We start from the raw sequence: 20661 nt of genomic DNA, 5'->3' as shown, positions 1-20661 counted from the left end.
CGGACTCGCTCCAGCAGCACTCACACACACAGCGGCCAAAAAAGGACTACAATACACAGATTTATTTGTTTTTGTTAAAAGACAACGCCATTTTTGTAGTAGCTACAACTCTACAGAACCTTTGAATCATTTTAAATAATATTCCTGGAACCGGATGTTTTTTTTCTTCCAGAAGGCCTCGGTGTTTGGCAGCTGGAGTCCGAATGAGAGCAGGAGGAAAAAAAAAAGAGTGACTGAGCTGCACCACCAGCGCTAGGTAGGAATAATAATATACGGTAAGATTGACGGGTCCTTTCCTTTAGAGCAGCTTGGCCGTTCGGCTAGGCTAACTGCAGAACAGTCCGGTCTCGTTTGATGCTCTTTCAGTTTTGAAATCGGCTTCCTTGTTAGCTTGTTCCACCTGACCCTAAGCAAGTGGCTAGCATCCTAACGTTAGCAAGTCATTCCTGCCCCGGCTCGGACAGGTTTTATTTTGTAATCGCAAGACATTTCCTTTGAAAGCTCCACCGTGAAGAGTTCATATGTGAGATTAAAGGATTTCAGTTTGGACTAATGCTGAAAAACGAGGAAGATATCCCAAAGGGGGATGGCCTTTAATTCTTCTCCCAGTGATCTGGAAGATACCATATTGACTACTTTGCTGAGGCAGGCACACAGCAGGTCCCATCTCTGCTGCTGTTTGCAGCACAGCGCCCTGGTTAACTTTGCAAGACCCCTTCATAAATCTATCTTTGACTTTTATGCTCACGTATAGGGCAATAGGTTCCTAAAGCATGGGCAATTAGTTGGAAGATTTGATTTATTCTGACCTGTTTGTAGTCCAGCGTGCCACATGCAGACACATGCTGTGACAGAGCACCCTGGATTATGTAAGAAGAGCTTAACACACGAGTTCTGGCTCACTGCCTTCTGGCCATAACCCAGACATATGGCTTAAATCGAATATGATCTGTAAAATCTTTTAATAGCATAAAGATGAGTTTTTGAATCAGAGTGCTTAAGGTTTTTTTTTTTTTTTTAGGTGCCTGGTATTTGGCTCATTTGTAGTCATTTCAGTGATGCAGCTGAGATAAAACTGGTCTGGGCCTCTTTAGAGTAAACTCTGAGGTTTGAGGTCAATCTGTGGCACTTTTTTTCTTGTAGTTTCTAAATAGTTTATGTCCTGCTGCATCATTAAACATCAGCGCAGCCCTTGCCGTAATCCGAGTTGATGGTGTGCTTTATGTTTTACTGTGTTGTTTCATAACTTGTAGCTGTTTTGTGTGTTTGTTTGCCTGTTGTGTTTGCAAAAGGGATCTGTGTATTTGGCAAGAGTTTGGTGATACGATACATATCACGACACAGAGATCAAAATATGATATATCGCAATACACTCACCGGCCATTTTATTAGGTACACCTGTCCAACTGCTCGTTAACACTTAATTTCTAATCAGCCAATCACATGGCGGCAACTCAGTGCATTTAGGCATGTAGACATGGTCAAGACAATCTCCTGCAGTTCAAACCGAGCATCAGTATGGGGAAGAAAGGTGATTTGAGTGCCTTTGAACGTGGCATGGTTGTTGGTGCCAGAAGGGCTGGTCTGAGTATTTCAGAAACTGCTGATCTACTGGGATTTTCACGCACAACCATCTCTAGGGTTTACAGAGAATGGTCCGAAAAAGAAAAAACATCCAGTGAGCGGCAGTCCTGTGGGCGGAAATGCCTTGTTGATGCCAGAGGTCAGAGGAGAATGGGCAGACTGGTTCGAGCTGATAGAAAGGCAACAGTGACTCAAATAACCACCCGTTACAACCGAGGTAGGCAGAAGAGCATCTCTGAAAACACAACATGTCGAACTTTGAGGCAGATGGGCTTCAGCAGCAGAAGACCACACCGGGTGCCACTCCTTTCAGCTAAGAACAGGAAACTGAGGCTACAATTTGCACCAGCTCATCGAAATTGGACAAGAGAAGATTGGACAAACGTTGCCTGGTCTGATGAGTCTCGATTTCTGCTGCGACATTCGGATGGTAGGGTCAGAATTTGGCGTCAACAACATGAAAGCATGGATCCATCCTGCCTTGTATCAACGGTTCAGGCTGGTGTTGGTGGTGTCATGGTGTGGGGAATCTTTTCTTGGCACTCTTTGGGCCCCTTGGTACCAATTGAGCATCGTTGCAACGCCACAGCCTACCTGAGTATTGTTGCTGACCATGTCCATCCCTTTATGACCACAAAACCGTTGGTGTACCTAATAAAGTGGCCGGTGAGTGTATATTGCAATAAGGCGATGTTTTGTTTTCCCCAATTAAAAAAAAAAACTCACCATACATAAAATCTGATTAAATTCTCTTTATTTGTATGCAATCAAAAGGACACCAAACTAGAGTGAGAACTGTAGTTTAATTTCTCATTTCTTCTTACAACATCCACTTATTAAGCCTTAATAAAAACTGATGCAGTGCTTTTGAGAATAGATGCAATATCGATACAGAATCAGCTTTCAATGAAATATTGCAATATTTCAGAGTATWAATATTTTCTTAAACCTCTAAASTGATTAACTTTTGGAGTCATGCACATTATGATGTCCATCACAGCAAAGMGACCTAAGCAAATGTAAAAATAGCCACAACTCAGTCAGTTGTCCAGATATTGATCTAAACTTTGGTGTGGTAGTAGCTGAAAGTCATCCCAAACATATACTCTGAACTCATCAACTAATTATTCTGTGTAAAGTTCTAAAGCTCTATTGCTGCATGTTCTTTAGAGACAATCTCAACCCCTTTTTTTCTTTCCCTGTAATTGAGAAATGGTTTTCTTGTGAAGGCACATTTTTGTATCACAGTGTTTTTTTTTCCCTTATCAGCTCTGCAGCTTCACAGCAGTGAGGTGTTACTGTGTTTACATTTCTTTCTTTAGATTAGCTGTTAATTTCACACTGGAGATTTTTGAAGGGAGATGCTAACCAGCTCTGTTAAACAGATATTCAGATTTCATTAACACTTTGGAAAATATATGATAATGAATCTTTCTAATCATTTTCCAGCTCATTTAAACTAAGATTGTGTCTGTCCTTTTGTTTTGTTTTTTAAACCGTAGTTGATACGTTTGTCAGTTTTTTTTCTCTAACGGTATAAATTTTCTCAGATGACACATTCACTTGTGTTTTGTAGTGTATTTCAGGACTCCGTGGGCTGATAGCTCCCACTCTTGTTCCTCTTATCTGGAAGAAGGCGCAAAGCCAGAGTTGGGTCACTAGTTGGTGATAATTTTAGATCCACTGGTTTTTCTGAACATCTACTTTCTGCGAGAATTGTTTCACAAATTCAGCTATCATTTTACTTGTGTGCTATACAGATAATGACAGAATAATTATCAGTGTCTTTACACATTTTACATTTACTTCTCAGAGATTAAAAGATGTTCTAATAATAGTACAAAATGCGTTCATTCCTTCTTTTCTCCCGGGAGKACATACAAGCACCTGGGCCAACTTTTTGTGTAATAATGAGAGGAGTGCACTGAAAAGCATGTTTAATCCTACACTTTCATTATAAAACAAGRTAATGGGGTGTTTCCCAAAAACTTTTGATTGTGTATTTGATGCATGTTTTCTTGATACTGGGTCATGCAATGTGTATATAACATAGAGCAAACTCATCCTCTGTTGTCAGAGGTGTGCCATAATCTCTCATCTAAAATATCATCTGCTGCAGGGTCCAAGTTTTTCTTTAGATAAGACTTTTTAAACAGCTTTTTTTCTGTATTTGCTTTTGGATTTGAAAGGCAGTTCTCTCAAACTGGCTATTGGAGAAAGCATTCGACTGTGTCCCTCGGGGACTCCTGTGGGGGATACTCTGGGAGTATGGGGTACCAGGCCCATTGATACGGGCTGTTAGGTCCCTGTATGACCGGTGCCAGAGCTTGGTCCACATTGCCTGTAGTAAGTCAGACTCTTTTCCGGTGAGAGTTGAACTCCGCCAAGGTTGCCCTTTATCACCGATTCTGTTCATAACTTTTATGGACAGAATTTCTAGGCGCAGCCAAGGTGTTGAGGGGATCCTTTTTGGTGACCTTAGGATCACATCTCTGCTTTTTGTGGATGAAGTGGTCCTATTGGCTTCATCAGATCGTGATCTCCASCTCTCACTGGAGCAGTTCGCAGCCGAGTGTGAAGCAGCCAGGATGAGGATCAGTGTCTCCAAATCTAAGACCATGGTCTTGAGCCGGAAACCAGTAGGGTGCCGCCTCCGGGTAGGGGAGGAGATCCTGCCCCAAGTGGAGGAGTTTTAAGTATCTCGGGGTCTTGTTCACGAATGAGGGAAGAATGGAGCGGGAGAACGACAGGCGGATTGCTGCTGCGTCTGCAGTGATGTGAGCGCTGTGCTGGTCTGTCGTGGTGAGGCGGGAGCTGAGCCAGAAGGCGAAGCTCTCGGTTTACTGGACAGTCTACGTTCCTACCCTCATCTGTGGTCACAAACTTTGGGTAGTGACCGAAAGAACAAGGTCCCGGATACAAGCGGCTGAAATGAGTTTCCTCTGCAGGGTGTCTGGGCTCTCCCTTAGAGATAGGGTGAGAAGCTCGGTCATCCAGGAGTGACTCAGAGTAGAGCCGCTGCTCCTCCACGTCGAGAGGAGCCAGTTGAGGTGGCTCGGGCATCTGGTTAGAATGCCTCCTGGACGCCTCCCTGGTGAGGTGTTCCGGGAACGTCCCACTGGGAGGAGACCCAGAGGAAGACCCAGGACACGCTGGAGGGACTACGTTTCACGGCTGGCCTGGGAATGCCTTGGGATTCCCCCGGATGAGCTGGCCCAAGTGACTGGGGAGAGGCAAGTCTGGGTCTCTCTGCCCCCGTGACCCGACCCCGGATAAGTGACAGAAAACGGACGGACGGATAACCTTTTAGCAATAGGGTAATAAACAAGTCAAACTATATTAATATAGTTTCAGTTTATTTATAGAAGTGTTTCACAATAACAACAACAACAACAACAACATGTCATCATATTTATTGAGCTAATTCGTGGTGCCCGCTCCCACATGGGCTTTTTGTTTACATATAGGATAGTTTCAAGTACACACACAATAAAACCCTTACTAAGGCCAGACAAATGTAAATAACAACGACAAAAAAGAAAAATAAAGTACAACATAAAAGAAAGGATTCAGCAATGAGGCAGACAAGACTACTATGTTTATTATTGTATGAACAAGATGAATGGTAACAACCTGTACTGGATAATAGTTAGAAAATTGTATAGCTTTGCACTCGCAGACAGATTTACATTTGTTATATTGTTCAGTAAAACAGAGAGAGGGATGCACATGAGCATCACAAAGAGCTGACTCTTCACAATGAAGCCTTTCTGTTTTGAGCAGCAGCAGGACTGAAAAGCGGCACTGATCCTTCAGTTTTATTGGTCTTTGGCTCCCTCTGCTGGTCAAACTGATCCTTCAATTTTATTGGTCGTTGGCTCCCTCTGCTGGTCAAATTATGTTGCATCGATGGATGGGCTCATTTCTCATCGCAGTGAGGCTCATTCTTCCTTGGCTCCACACAAAAACGTCCAAAYTATAATAAAACAATTCACAGCCCCCTTCCCCCACACATTATCTGATTCCCTATCACTATTAATAAGTCATAAAATAGCTAGCAGCATTAAAAATAAATTATTTTTAAGCTAATTACGTATGGCATAAGTTTGTAATTTGTAGTATTAGGATTTTATATAGTTGAAATAAATCAAGCATCTAAATTTGAACATCTGTAGCACTGTTTTAATCATTTTTCTAAATGCAAAGAATTAATAAGGTGTGACACGAATAAACCGGCTGTACACACTTGAAGTTACAGAAGAGGTTGCAGCTTGAGTTTGACATTGAAATGTTTCAGCTTTCAAGAGGACGCAAGTTAAACCAGCTGGCTCCTTAGTTTATAATTATCGCTACCAATTGAGATGAATTAGGAAAACACCAGAAGAATTCATTTAGTGCATATCATCAATCATTGTTGCACCAGAGTATCTCAACTGCGATGCTACATAACGCTCCAGTCCAACCAGATAGGTTAGAAATCTGGGTTGATGTTTTATTTGAAGAAGGGGTACGGGTTAGAGATGCACATATTTACAGCAACAATGAAGGTACTGAAAAAAAACTATATTTTATTACACCATCAGCAGTAAAGAGCAGATAGTCTTAAAAAAAAAACAATGTGCATGCTGATATTTGACTTTATTTTGTAATTCATTTTTACAGTAGTTACTTTTTATTGTTTGAATTTAAATCCCTGCTGCATAATAAGTGATAACAACAGAGTTATTTATTGTGTGGACGTGGTAAATGCCATTTCAAATGACCTGACCCGGAAAATGCATAGCTAGAAAATCATTTTTGTTGTTTTTCGTTGAAACATATGTGTCTTGCACTTGTTCTGAAGGCTTACATGACACTAAGGGTTGGCGCTCTTATAGAGACATTTGTTCCCAGGATCCTGCACACAGTGCACCCCGGTACACCGTTGCACAGTGGGGGCAGATTGTCAGCAACACAGCTTGCCTCACTTTATCACTCTGGGTCTTTTGTTGTAGCTTCCCCCTCCCTCCCTCCCCTCTCTGCTGATCTCATCGTAGTCAGGATCAATGACCTGTGCTTACCACAGGCAGACCGAAGAGGCTGACAGTATGGACTGCAGAGTGATCAAGCAATGCAATCAGATTGTTTCCTCATTCTCATTTGTCTAGAGGCTGATGATGGAATCAATAAGGTTGCTTTGTAAGCTATCGTCTTAGGCTCCGACGCGCTCGCTGATCTAACAAAGTGGGCTTGTGGACAGTAAACATTGTTAGGCGAGGAAAAACATCTTTTCAGTGCACTCTCGCCACTAGAGGCCACTGTTGATCTTTTTGTAAAACGAAGGCGAGGGACAAGAAAATGTAGCCTGGTTGAGTTGCACAGGATTATATTACCTATGATTTATAATTCGTTTAGTCTACATAATGTTTATAGGCAGTATAATTCATTGGCCAGTCCTCTATAGCTTGTATTTTATTGTGCATTTTTTTATTCAAAGTCTTGACATAATATTTGGTCTTTAATCTTCAAACAATGAAATTTACTGCAYTTTATGGACAATGCTGCATAGTTTTTTCTTAACATATCAATGATAAAAGTGCATACATGTTGAATTTATGCTTACWTACACTTATCCATGAACACGTTAACACAGATTTACAGACATCTCTCTTTGAGGTGCTGCAGAAACTTTGTGCAGTCGTGTCACATTACGAGGCAGCTCGAAGCCTCGACGCACGACTCCATTCAAATCTGAGCAAATTAAACCGTCAACTCCCAGCTAAACTGACACTTGCCAGTATTTGCATCACCTCACGTATTTTTCAGTGGATCAATTTGTCAGGAAAATTAGCATTTCAGACGCAACTTTTCTGTCAAGCGTTGCTTCATGTTGCTTGATATTTTTGTTGATTTTATCTTGATGGCACTGCCTGAAATAGGCCCGTCTGATTACTGTTCCTGCAGGTTTTAGTTTATAACAAACACAGTAGGCGTCTTTGCGTTTATGTGACATTTCTTTTGTTTTGCAATAAACACCACTAGAATTTAAACTAAGAAGTCACTTTGCTCTCTTTGATTGCGATTCGCAGCTCCTATAAAGATCACTTGTCTTTTCTACCCTGTCCAGCTGGAATACTTTTATGGAAATGTTTAGAAATACATTTTTGCATTTTCTCCGTTTATGGTGATCCATCTGCTCTGTGTCACATTGGTATATAAGAAAGTGATCCATTTCCCCCCTCGTGTTTCTTTACCCTTCCCGACCTTAGATCTATCACACTTTTGAAAAAGACATTTAGCAACTGCACGAACTGAAATTATTTGTGAAAGCTTCAAAATATTTTCACAAGGTAAAATTATTAGTCTTAAAAAAACAAAACAAAAAGAAAACACAAATCTTTGGTGTGCAGCATGACCACTGTGTAAAATTTATCCAAATCAGGACAGATGAGCTTAAAAAAAAAAACACCAGGCAAGCTCCGCTAAGAACAAAACAAGAACAGTGGCTTGAATCGATGAGAACCCCTCTTTAACTTTGATGGAACGCTTCTAGTCACAGAGCCACTTCGCTGCCAAAGCCAGTAATGGCATTAATGTAAACAGGACATCTCTACAATGGCTGATTACTTCCAAAAATGGTTTGAGGGACACACTTAGTGACAAACAGAACCTGGCTGGTGACTGGTGATGATATCCCCGAGGCAGTGTTTTAATAAACCACTGTAAAAATGCCATCTGTTTGAATGAAGTGACCTTGCAGCCGCTGAGTTAAACCCAGCAGGCATAAGACACCGGGAGATGCTGGAAACACTTTATGTGACAAGAGCAAGATTGTTTCCCGATGATTCTATGAACTACCGATTATTCCTGCAGACGTTATTAGATTATTCAATCAGCAGTGTGCAGTGTCAGAGTATATGGAGCTCTTCCAGATACATTACGTTTAACATGTGTTAACCCTCTCCTGCAATACACCTATAATCAGTGTTGTATGAAGTACCTCAAAGTGATACTTGAGTAAAGTTACAAGTATCTTATCATAAAAATACTTTGGTAAAAGTTAAAGTCTTCTCTAAAAATATTACTTGAGTAAAATTCTTAAAGGCACAGTGTGTAGGATTTTGTCAATTCTTTTAGCCAAAATTGAGATAATCACTGATGACAATAATAAAAAACATGTCTAATCATTGCAGACAAAGACCTTGTTTTATTATTTTTACCTTATAAAAAGCTGTTTATATCTCCATGGTCGCGGGTCGCCACTACAGGCAGCCGCCATCTTGCACCGCCATCTTGTCTACGAAGGCTCATGAAGGACAAACTGCGGTGGCGGCGTCAAAAACGGTTTTAGTTGTAATACTACAAATGTAATATTTGTTGTCTGTCATTGTAGCTGGGATAATTTTACTTATTAAAGCTCATAATCTTACCACTTGAAACATCACTAGCCCTGAAGCTGCTGGTAGACATCGCAGTTGGAATTATCAAAGGTTTTTGACACCTGAGAGACACCGTAGAAACTTTTTTGTGTTTGGAAGGGGGTGGGTGTGTGTGTGTGTGCGTGTGTGTGGGGGGGGAACCAGGGAGGATGATTCAACCACTAGATGTCGCTGAAAACAACAAATCCTACACACTGTGCCTTTAAAGTATCTGATATGTTTTGTACTTAAGTATCAAAAGTAAATTTCTGACACAAAATCTACTTAAGTATTAAAAGTAAAAGTACTGTGTAAAAGTGAGCAGTTCGATTTTCCAAAATGACATTTATTGGGAGGTGACTTCTCCAAAATAAATTTTTTCCAACGGCATGCAGCTGTGTTGGGTTGTGTACAAGCCAATAGGGTGACAGAATGGTATATATTTATATTTCTCATCCAACCACAATTAAATTCACTCTATCCAGGAGACACAATTTATCAGGATAAATTTTTTTAAGTAATAACAACTCGGAATAAAATAGGAGTAACGACTTTCTACTTCTTACCTTTTTAAAAAATGTAGTGAGTAGAAAGTACAGATAATTGTGTAAAATGTAATGAGTAAAAGTAAAATGTACGCTGAAAAATAATTACTCAAGTAAAGTACAGATAACCAAAATTTCTACTTAAGTACAGTAACAAAGTATTTGCACTTAATTACTTTATGACTCTGCCTATAATGAATCATTTTTCCTCTCATTTACAGGACTTTCCACCCCCCCCCCCTCCCGTCCACCCCTTCCCCACTTTCCCCTCCTGAGCCTCTAAATAAGCTTGGGTTTTGCAGTCGCTTGAGGAATTCTCGCCTTCCCTCTCCTTTCCCACCACCGCCATCCACTCTGACTCCCCTGCTTTACTGCTGAAGGGGGGCCGGGGAGATGCTCAGATGATCCATTGTGCGATTCCGAACCACACTGTTCACACAGCCCCGAACCGAGAAGAGTAACTAGCGAGCTTGTGAGAACCCGTGGAGGGTGCTCTGCACCCTGTGAGGTCGCCCACGAAGCCTGGCAGAAAGCTCGGCTCGCCCCTTTCCTCCTTTAGCCCCTGAGATGCCCTCCCCTCCAAACGATGGAGGTGAGTCAGACAGCTTCATTCCTCTTAGCACCGACAGGGTCTGTCTGTCTTTGTGCATACAGTGTGACATTTTTAAATACAGCTGTGCGCACACAAACATACACACACACACGCACAGACATAATAATTTAAGGACTATGATGTATGGAACTCCACTAGGCAAGATGAATAATCCACTTACATTCTTCCACCATAAACAAACCCCTCTAAATCCCCTGAAGTAATAAGGAAAATACATTAGGCTTCTGTTCCTCTCCTGTTCTGGGGCACAAGCTGTGACTGTATCCAGCCTTGTTTGTATGCTTTCTCTCCTCCAGAGGATCAAGGAGCGTCCCCCGCSAACGTCCCATCTGTGGGTTCCTACCAGAGCAGCGGGAAGAGGAAAGTGCATTCCAAGAAGAAGAAAGGCACCATCACTGCCAATGTTGCTGGCACAAAATACGAGATAGGTATTACACTTTACCTCCAATAAGATTACAAAACTTTTATTTATTTTTTTAAATTACAAGAATATTTAAAATTACAAGCAAATAAAAGTTAGTGAGGAATTATACAATTATTATCTAGGGCCCTATAATTTGTTTTATTTTTTTTCTTCCCAAATTCCATTTGTTTCCATCCCCCCCTGAATTCCACATTTTTATTCTAACCATATTTATTAATCTTAAAAGTGTGTAATTATAAAGCAACTGAAATATAATTTAACAATGAATGGTCACAGAAATAAAATTGTATTGGCTGTTATTTCGCATTCACAATTATAACAAGTTGCTGTTGTTCAGCAGAACATTAAATGGTTTCGCAGTGTATTTAAAATTACTTGTAAACCATAGAATCTCAAATATCTCACACTGAAAAAGTTATATTTTTGTAAAATAAAAATGCTTTAGAGTTGAACTTAACATAAAATATGTCTTATGAAGAAAAATAAAACCTCTAGGAGTAACAATTTGTGCACACTTGCCTACTGAATAGAATCTAAGCTTATTTTTACTTCTCTTTCTGCAGAGCCCCTCCTTGTTTACAGTRCTTTATCAAAAAGGGACAAAGCTTACAGAAAAGTTGTTCTCCGGATTCATGAAAGTTGCTGGTTCTGCCTTTGTGCTAAGTTTCGAATTATTTGGAAGACACTGGTGTTTAGCCTCTTCGCCATAGCTCGGCAGCTAACTTTTTTATCTTTGTGTTGAAAGTAGAGCTCACCCCTTTTGCTCATAACCAGGTAAGGGTAAATATGGGAAGCGGCAGCGGTTACAATCTCTCCAGAACTTACTTAAATGAGCAGATTCTGTGAGATTCTGCATTTTATACTGGATTCCATTTTGTTTGGTAAATTCCCTGATTCAATCCGTGTTATCCAGAAATCATAGGGCTCTAAGTATCTTGATTACAAATCATAAAATTTGACATAGTTTAGCTTGTTTTTTTTCCCTAACTTTAGGGAAGACCTTTCATTGACCTTTGACCTGAGAGCTGAACTTTTTCCCCTGCATTAATTGCAGCTGTGGTATTATTGTGACATTTAAATATAAACAGGTAGGCAGAACTTTTGCCACAAAAACTCAGCCAAAATGACAGCTTTCTTTGTTGGGTAATTTTCTGATTACTTCAGCTGCATTGTGCTAAATTCTGAAAAAAAATTTAGGCTTGTGAATTCATGTTTTGATTTTCCTCATAAAAATGTCATGAGCGAGCAGTTTTAGAAAAAGCTCTCAGTATGGCTTCCCGATTCCTTCAAAACACCACAAATCYGATTCCAGTGTTGCCTCAACAATAAAATCTAATTAACTGTGAGGGATTGCTTGAATGAGTTTTTTTTCGTCCTAAATGAAACCTTAAAAGAAGCGGTCCAGCTGAACAGTTCACACAGCTGAGCCTTATATACATACATWAATCTTTGGTGAGGTAATTTAACTTGGCAGTGCTTTTTTTTTTTTGAGAGGGGCTAAAAGAGCACTGTAAGCACTCCACACAAGTTCAATATATTGTGTGGCAGCGGAGTTCTCAGGGGTGAACTACAACCTATGAAACTAAGGAGTCAGCAGCCGTGAGTAGAAGTTGGAGGCAGTCGGGATCCTGTCGGTAGATGGAAGTCCAGCTGTGAGTCAGTAAGCTCGCTGTGACGAGACCCTCACAGTGGCCATTCTGAGAGCAGTTCAGGTCTATTTTGAGGGAAAATTAACACCACAGGCCAGCTGGATGGCTTGTTTTTGCTGTTTTTTTTTGCACCTGTCCTTTTTTTTTTGTTGTAGGACAAGTAGTATTACAAATTAAGTTTTATGGTTTGGGAAAATTATATAGAAATTCTGCTTTTACCCCCGCCAAGGAGGGACCGCAAACTATTGCACTTAAAATGCTTGTTTTGTAACACAAGCAAGGAAAAGGATCAATTATAGCCTTGCTGTACTAAAGGACCTTACTGTTAACCATATGTCTGCTTTGGTGTAAAAATCCTCCCTGTTCCATTTAGCAAAACACTGTTAGTCTCTACTGACATTAACAGATGGATGGAGTCACATTGGAAACATCTTTTTCCCATTCAAAGTGCCATCACGCAACATTAGGCAGGCCTTCTCCAGGTTTGTGGAAGCTCTCAAGAAATTAATTAATACTTTGTTTTGTTAGGGCATATGAATTTTTCATTAACCCCTGAATAATGAATACTTGTAGGATTAATGTCCAAATGGGCTGCCACCTATCTCTCATACGATGGGCTTTCCGGTGGGATTTGAATGCATTACAGTCAATTAATTTATCTTTTTCAAGAGAGGCATTATGATTAGCTGCTCTGCAACCATTCCATGAATAGTAAATATTGCTGTGAGCTTTTTTGATCTATAGGCTCCCAAATTTATATTTCTTAATAGCTGGAAAACAATATTTAAGCCTAACAAAATGTTTGAGTGAAACACTGATCTGAACTCTGTGTTTTTTGTGCTTTAAGTGACATACTGTATTTGAATTTAGCGTTTGCAACATAAAGTTTCTTTTTTTTGTGACTATATCTTGTTAATTTTTAGGTAGTATTTAAAAAAAAGTAATAATTTTATATTCATGCAAGACTGCAAAGCTCAGATTATTCTGTTACTTTAACAGAAACTAATGTGTTCTTATTTGCACCTCAGTTCGTACAGTCATCAGCGAGATGTACTTCATCAAAGCACGGGATGATGATGAGACCGCCAACCTCATCTGGAACGACTCTGCTGTGCAGCACGAGAAAATTGCTGAGCTCAGGAACTATCAGGTATACAGAATCATGTAAAGTTTAGTGCACCTTGAAAGGGCTCACAGTGGMCTCAAGGTCAGAATGTAAGGAATCAGAGAAAAATCATTAATAATAAATTTATAATAGTTTTACATTTAAAAATCATATTTTATTCTTTTCATCTGTTCCCCACCCATTCAGCAGCCTAATAGATTTCTGTTTTGTTGTATTTTATAAAAATGTCCAGTTTAATAATGTGTGAGAAATCCAAAAATTTTTTTTTCAGTCAGTATTTAATACAGCTGGCAAAATAAATTGTTAAAATAGTGATCTGCTTCATTTTTCTAAGTCAACGTATTATAAAAGATAAAAACTTCTTGTTGTGGAAAAGACCCTCTTGATACAAGAGAAAACTTAGGTTTTTAAGAAAATGTTAGCTTATCAATTAATCATTCGTCATTTGATAAGATCAATCAAYTGTGATAACTTGCATCCCCAAAGTCACCTAAAAAATACTGAATTTCTTTAACAACAGCAAATAAAATAAAAWAAAAAATGCATGAAAAACAGACAAACTCCAATGGTGAGTTTATGAGAAATAGATCAGTGAGGGAGAGTAATTAGCATAACCATTAATTACCATATTAGAATCAGCTTTTGGTAAAAATGAATCAAAACAGAACGCTGGAAGTCATATAAACAGCAACAACAAAAACAGCAGGGAAATTGTGTAAGCAGATCAAAAAGCGGACACACTTCGAGAAATACAGCTCTGAAAAACAACAGATCTCGAAGATTCGGTAAGAATAGTCRGGACACGTAAAGGCTGAATTGTCAGGTCTATGTCTAAGTGAGAGAAAGATTCTGAATCTGCCAATCTGGTTTGTCTAAAACACCGGGTGGTAACACAGCAGACACGAAAATGGGTGCACATAGTGAGAGGCACCAGCAGAGGGAACGCAGGGATGGAGGGATTGACAGGTAGACTGACAGGCTGTGAACAACAGGGGCTGRTGGGGCAGGTTTCACATGTCACCAGTGATGTTGATAAGATGGACCTTAACAACAAGGGTTACTCCCAGTTTTTTCTGCGTTGGTTTGAGAGTGATTTTACCTTTGCTTGACCCCTCCCCCTGGCCTGCTGAATGAACTCGGCTGCCCTCCCTCAGCTCTGAGCATTAGCTGTTTCTCTTACGGAGATCTTATTTGATTAGACTGGGCACAAATGATCAATTAAATCAGGGGCTAGTCAGGAAGAGGGTGCCTTGTTAGGACAGGGGCAGCCAGAGTTCAGCTGAGAAGATTGAACACTGCAAAAAAACTGAAGCTGCGCAATGTGTGACGTCGCTAATGTTTTACACAGAACCAAGGCTCTGACATTCGTTTCCGTTTGCTCTTTCATGCTGATGTCATGAAATGAATTCTTAAAACAAAAACAGAAGTCCCTCAGCAACTGATTTTGATTTGCACTCACGCCATGTAGTCTATCAGCAGTGGCATCTTCAGATTTCTTAATTACGCCTTTCTCGTTTGGATGATAAGGACACATTTCTTACAATATTTATTCTTGTTTTTTCCCCCATTTTCCCCTTTCCTCTTTTTAATGTGTCCCGTTTTTGTTTTTTGGGGTGCGCGATGAGAGTTTGCCGTCAATTTTCAGTTCATACGAGCCTAATTAACGCCCCCCCGTTCAAGCTCATTTGGTCAAAGAATACAGAAAACTCYGAGTTTTTCCTTTACATCCACCCCCTTTTTACGGCACATTCAAAGCAATTCATTCAACTGTCACCACAGGAGCTTGCAATGCAGAACCAATTACCTTGGCCCCTCTGAGTAGAGATTGATTGTCTTCTTTTTTTCTCGCTTCTTTCCCTCCCCAACCTTTAAAGTATTAAAAAAAATAGGGGGGAGAAAAAACCTCACAGTAAACTAAATAAGGGTTGAGAAAGGTCTCAGCGTCACCTTTTTGTTTTGAGTCTGTAATTGGGCATAAATGTCAGAACATTGTAAGCTCACTTCAGGTTGCTGCCTTTAATGTGCTCATTTTTATGAAGGGGTGGGGGTGGAATTGAGTGGCTTAATGGCCCTAACAACATTATTATGTCTGCTTGTCCCTCTGCAGAGAATTAACCATTTCCCTGGCATGGGCGAAATCTGCCGCAAAGACTGCCTAGCGAGAAACATGTCCAAGTAAGTTTTGTTTGGTCTCTCTTAACACGTAAATGGAACTACTTTGGATTAGTTGTGAAAAAAACAAAAAAACAAACAAACAAACAAAAAACCAAACTTGAGCAACATAAGCATTTCAAAGAAGATATTGCTGGTTACTTGAAGCACTCCTCATCTTTAAAAAAAACCTTGCTTCTCGTAGGAAAGAATGCTTACACAATTGCTCTTTTTCTTCCTTTTTATTGCAGAATGATCAAGTGCCAGCCTCAGGAGTACAGCTTTATACCTAAAACCTGGATCTTCCCAGCTGAATACACTCAGTTCCAGAACTATGTCAAAGAGCTTCGCAGGAAACGCAAGCAGAAGACCTTTATAGTCAAGCCTGCCAACGGTGCTATGGGTCACGGGTATGTCAGAAGCCAGCAAGTCTCCCAGAGTGATCTATACACATTGACTGACAGAGGGGCCAAGGGTAAAAGAGGGAAAAAAGATAGAATGGAAGGAGGGAGGTAGTGAATTAGCAACAGAGCAAATAGAGGACAAGCACAACAAAAACAAAACAAATAAGAGGTTTGTGACCCTGGCATGAGTGTGTGTGGAAAGGGCATGATGGCTGGTACCAGACTGAGAATTAGGGTGGAGAGGGGGTGTTGAATCTCATTGTGGGCTTCATTGTCCTCGATGGTCACACTGTCTATAAATCAGAGGTTATCGCTACCAGCGGGACACACACACACACACACACACGCACACACACACGCACACACACACACACACACACACAGTCCCTGGCAGTTACTGTAGTTCCCTTCCCTCAAGGTCTCTGCATGTGATTATTGGATTCCTTTATGAGACCCCATCAGCAGAGACCAGTCAGACTAGAAAATGGACAAAGACGGCTGCTGCAGGGGACTCYGTCTCTCAATGGCATCCTTTTATCAAATGACAATCTGGTTGTTGTACCTGAATACATATTTCATGCTTGCACTCCCGTGGGGTGATAGCAACCTTAAAAAATGTAGTGTCACATTTTCATTGTGTGGTTATTTTTTGGAAGCTGAAATCATTAAGTACTTATCCATTATTTTTAATCCCAAACTGAGTGAGTGTTAGACAGAAGGTCCCGGTAGAGCCAGAGAGGTGTCTGAGTAGATATTAGCTATGTTTACATGATCAAAATTCTTTGATCAGACAGAAATGGATTCAGATTAAATAATCTGAATGTATCTTTTTATATGGGCACAAAATTAACTAATCCGATCATGACGAGCATTTACACTCGCAATGCTTTTATTCAGAATAGAAGTACTAACAGCTTAGAGTTTTAATTTTTTTCTAAAAAGAACACAGAAGTTCTACTTCTGTGATGAACATAAACAAASAATTCTGTGAGTTCTGAGCGGCCAGATTTGACCCGCACCAGGTTTTAATTACTGCGCTCCGTGTTGCTACATTTTCGACCATCAAGGCATTTGATAATTTTGATCTCGTTTAGTTTCTAATAGAAATGTTGCATCACTAACCAACCAGCTTTGCTTCCYGGACATATTAGCATCTAGCCAGGTGGAAATACGTCAGGTTGATGCGCACATAAACACACATGCGCAGACATGATCAGTTTTCTATAACCAGAAAAGCACGATCAGAATGTTTACATACTTGTCATTCAGATWATCAATAGAATTAAACCACTGCTGTCATTCTGATTACAAATTCATTCCTTTGAGCTGAATCAGATCAGAATATTTCGATTGCAGACACATTTTTATTTYGATTGACCATTGATTACGATTACTTATGTCCATGTAAACAAGTGTTAGCAATGTATTTTTAAAAATTTATTTTTAGGTGTGCAAAGGGAGGTAGGCTATTTTTTAAAATTTCAGTATGTCTTTAAAAGACTTTAGAAGTCAAGTTAAAAAAACACAATAGAGAATGAGTTAAAAAAAACATTAGAGAAGGGAGTTAAAAACATTAGAGAACGAGTTTAAAAACATTAGAGAACGAGTTTAAAAACATTAGAGAACGAGTTAAAAAACAGAGAATGAGTTAATAAACAGAGAACGAGTTAATAAAACATTAGAGAATGAGTTGCAAACATAAGAAGACGAGTTGAAAACATTAGAAGACGAGTTAAGAAACATTAGAAGACGAGTTGGAAACATTAGAGAACGAGTTAAAAAACATTAGAAGACGAGTTAAGAAACATTAGAGAACGAGTTAATAAAACATTAGAGAATGAGTTGCAAACATAAGAAGATGAGTTGCAAACATTAGAAGACGAGTTGGAAACATTAGAGAATGAGTTAAAAAAAACTTTAGAGAACAAGTTAAAACAACATTAAACTTAATTATTGATTAGAAAACAGACTTTCATCATCCATATACAATCTCAGAAATACTGACCATAATAACCCTTGGTAATAGTGTGCTGTGCTTTAAAAAATTGAGTGTTTGATACTGATTATGAATCTCCCTTACTTTAAAAATAATTAGATGAGCTGAATGAGATTTTGGCTATTCAGATAGAAAAGCTGTGAAGGTGTTTTATTGAATTAAAGAAGTAGAGTCATAATACTCATGTAAAGTTCAGAAAATTCCCAAGGAAAGAAGCATATAAACAACTCAAAGTTTCTTCCTCAATGCATTGATTTTTTAAGTTGCTGAAACTGACCATCAACATAATTTTTTATTTATTCATAAAATGATTTATTTTATGGATTCTAATGGTCCGTGTATAAGTTGAACCAGTTGTTTTGCACTCAACTAAAGGAGGCCAAGTCTAGATAAGTTAAATGAAATAAAGTGAAAATAAAAAGTGAAATTAGGTTAAAGTAAAAAAAAATCTGTTTCCTAAAATAAATGATAACTTGAAAGAGTGCGTCTTATTTTTGCCTGAAATTTCCTTTTGAAAAGAGCCCTTTAAATTCTGCGTCGCTCTCAAGAACCGTAAAAATTTTTGAAACTGCAAAATATAGTATATTTAGTTTTTTTCAAACATCTTATTTGAAAATGTGATCTCTGATGAAGTGTGTGTAGTGAGAAATAATTTGGATCGACTTCATCACTGGCATCGATAGMTGGGCATATTGAAGCACAAACAACCTCACCTCTCCTTCTAGTTCGCTTTGAATTTGTCCTTTCTAGTATAATGTGAGCATTACTTATAACTCTGTGCTGCACTAAGCCCTTATTTATTAAAGAATAAGGGCTGAATTATTGCAATACATTAAGAATATGAAAGACGATGAGTTTAGCTCGACCACTCAGTGGCAGGCGGCGCACAAAATTAGATTTTTCTCTCTTTTTTTTTCACAGTGTGATGCKGCAGGAAATTAAGTTATATCTACCCCCTGTAATTTATTTTTCTGTCGGCCAACTAAATGAAGTTATTGTTTATGTCTGAAGCCTAGCTTGTTATAACKGAAACAAAATAAAAGCGCGTGCGGAGCGTAAAAAGCCGAGCTCCCCTCCAGTGTCAAATTAAATAGGCAGGGGAGAGTGGGCTGTGATTATCTGACACTCCAGCTCATCAATCATGTCGTCTCCTCCTCAGCTTCTTCAGCTCTGCTAACTAACGTGGTTAACCCTGTCCTCATCATTCAGCTTGCTGTCAGCCTGTTACGAGGGGCCCTCACATAGTCGGTCAGGCCACTAACAACTTCTCCCTGATCTTTTTTTCATTCAAGTACTGCGATAAGCGGGTCTGTCAAGTGCTCGTCTTGTCGTAGAGCAGTCACTTAGTTGGCAACAGTAAAGATGTGATTGACACAAAAGGTACACCTTAAAGCAAAGGAGGCACAAAGAGAGAGAGATGAACAGAGAACTTTTACAAACTGAAAAATTCCCAACTAAATAGCTGGTTACATTTTTTTATATGTAAAATCTCCTTGGAAGCTAGATAATAATATATTTCGCTTTATTACATTTAATCAGAAAGGTCAATTATTCAGTTAAGAACAACAAACATGTTTTAGGATAAGTTGTCTGTAAAAATAAAAGCCAGTATATTGTTTCCTTTGATGCCTCAGCCCCACAGCCTTTCAATAGCAACAATTATTGAGCAATCAACTGTGCACATCTTGACCCAGTCTCGTGGTTTTTTTATTTTTTATTTTTTGTGTTACTGCTTGCATGTGTAGAACGGAGCCGGCCAGGCTGTGCATGTAACCAATTTAGCTTGAGTCAGCCTTAACTGTGAGTGATGGCCATATAGGTCAGTCGCATTGCTTGCACTATAGTAGAAGATTGTTTAGAAATGACCCCACACCCTCTCTGTACACATACATAYGTCTTCCTCCTGCATGCAGACTTTCAGACACACTGCAACTTAAAAAAAAACTGCCTCCAACATTTGCAGTGCCACACATATATCTACAAATTAACACAGCTCATTCTTTAGCCCTGCTAGCCATGGTCTGCGTACTATAAAACCTGAGTGCCAATGACAGGAGACCAAGGCAAATGAATTAAAGTGGGGGGTTGAAACAGAGCAGTGTCTTCACTGGTTAACTTGTGCATTGGTTAAAGACCTTACCAGAGGTAAGCAATGTGTCCATCCAGACAGAAACTACAATATTCTCCAGATGCCAACAGAGTGCAGCTCAGTTCATGCATTTATCAGTTCAATTCAGTTTATTTAWATAGCACCAAGTCACAACAAACAKTATCACAGGGTGCTGTAAAACAAAAAACAGTCTAAAGAAGCCAGACGACTGAGTTGAATCTTCACTTCATCACAGTCTCCCATCCTGAGCAACACATTAGCAACAGTGGAAAGAAAAACCTCCCTTTTAACAAAGAGAAATCTCCAGTAGAACCAAGCTCAGGTCGAGCAGCCATTTGGGCAGGAAAGACACACACAGATAAACACCAACAGACTGTTAGGTGTATTTTCCACTGGARGAGAWACAAATAAATACAACAGCAAACATGTAGTTGAGAGTGACCAAAGACAGCAGAAGAGTGAGGAAATGTGCTCAGTTTGTCCTCCAGCAGTCTAAGTCTATAGCACCATAACTAAGGAATAACTCAGGAAACCCAAGCCAAACTATAGGATTTATCAAAAAGGAAAATCTTAACTCCAACTTTAAAAGTAGACAGAATGTCAGCCTTATGGACAGAAACTGGAAGTTGGTTCCACAAGAGAGAAGCTTGATAACTGAAAGC

General features: G+C 39.5%; 1 protein-coding gene across 6 annotated transcripts in view; it reads left to right on the top strand.

Moving 5' to 3' along the window:
- ttll7 (tubulin tyrosine ligase-like family, member 7) overlaps positions 1–20661 on the top strand; it is a 95856-nt gene continuing 75195 nt past the window's right edge. For 3 of the 6 annotated variants that reach the window (XM_014000034.1, XM_014000043.1, XM_014000048.1), the window contains exons 1-6: positions 3–256; positions 9748–10118; positions 10436–10567; positions 13241–13362; positions 15446–15513; positions 15741–15899. In XM_014000034.1, the coding sequence (XP_013855488.1) occupies positions 10094–10118; positions 10436–10567; positions 13241–13362; positions 15446–15513; positions 15741–15899 (506 nt within the window). In that variant the 5' untranslated portion in view covers positions 3–256; positions 9748–10093. Of the gene's footprint in view, positions 257–9747; positions 10119–10435; positions 10568–13240; positions 13363–15445; positions 15514–15740; positions 15900–20661 lie in introns of all 6 variants that reach the window. The other 3 variants (XM_014000026.1, XM_014000063.1, XM_014000054.1) reach the window with 2 other exon arrangements.

This window comes from Austrofundulus limnaeus, unplaced genomic scaffold, assembly GCF_001266775.1.
Source record: "Austrofundulus limnaeus strain Quisiro unplaced genomic scaffold, Austrofundulus_limnaeus-1.0 Scaffold8, whole genome shotgun sequence".
NCBI lineage: Eukaryota > Metazoa > Chordata > Actinopteri > Cyprinodontiformes > Rivulidae > Austrofundulus > Austrofundulus limnaeus.
This window is presented reverse-complemented; position numbering and strand designations above follow the sequence as displayed.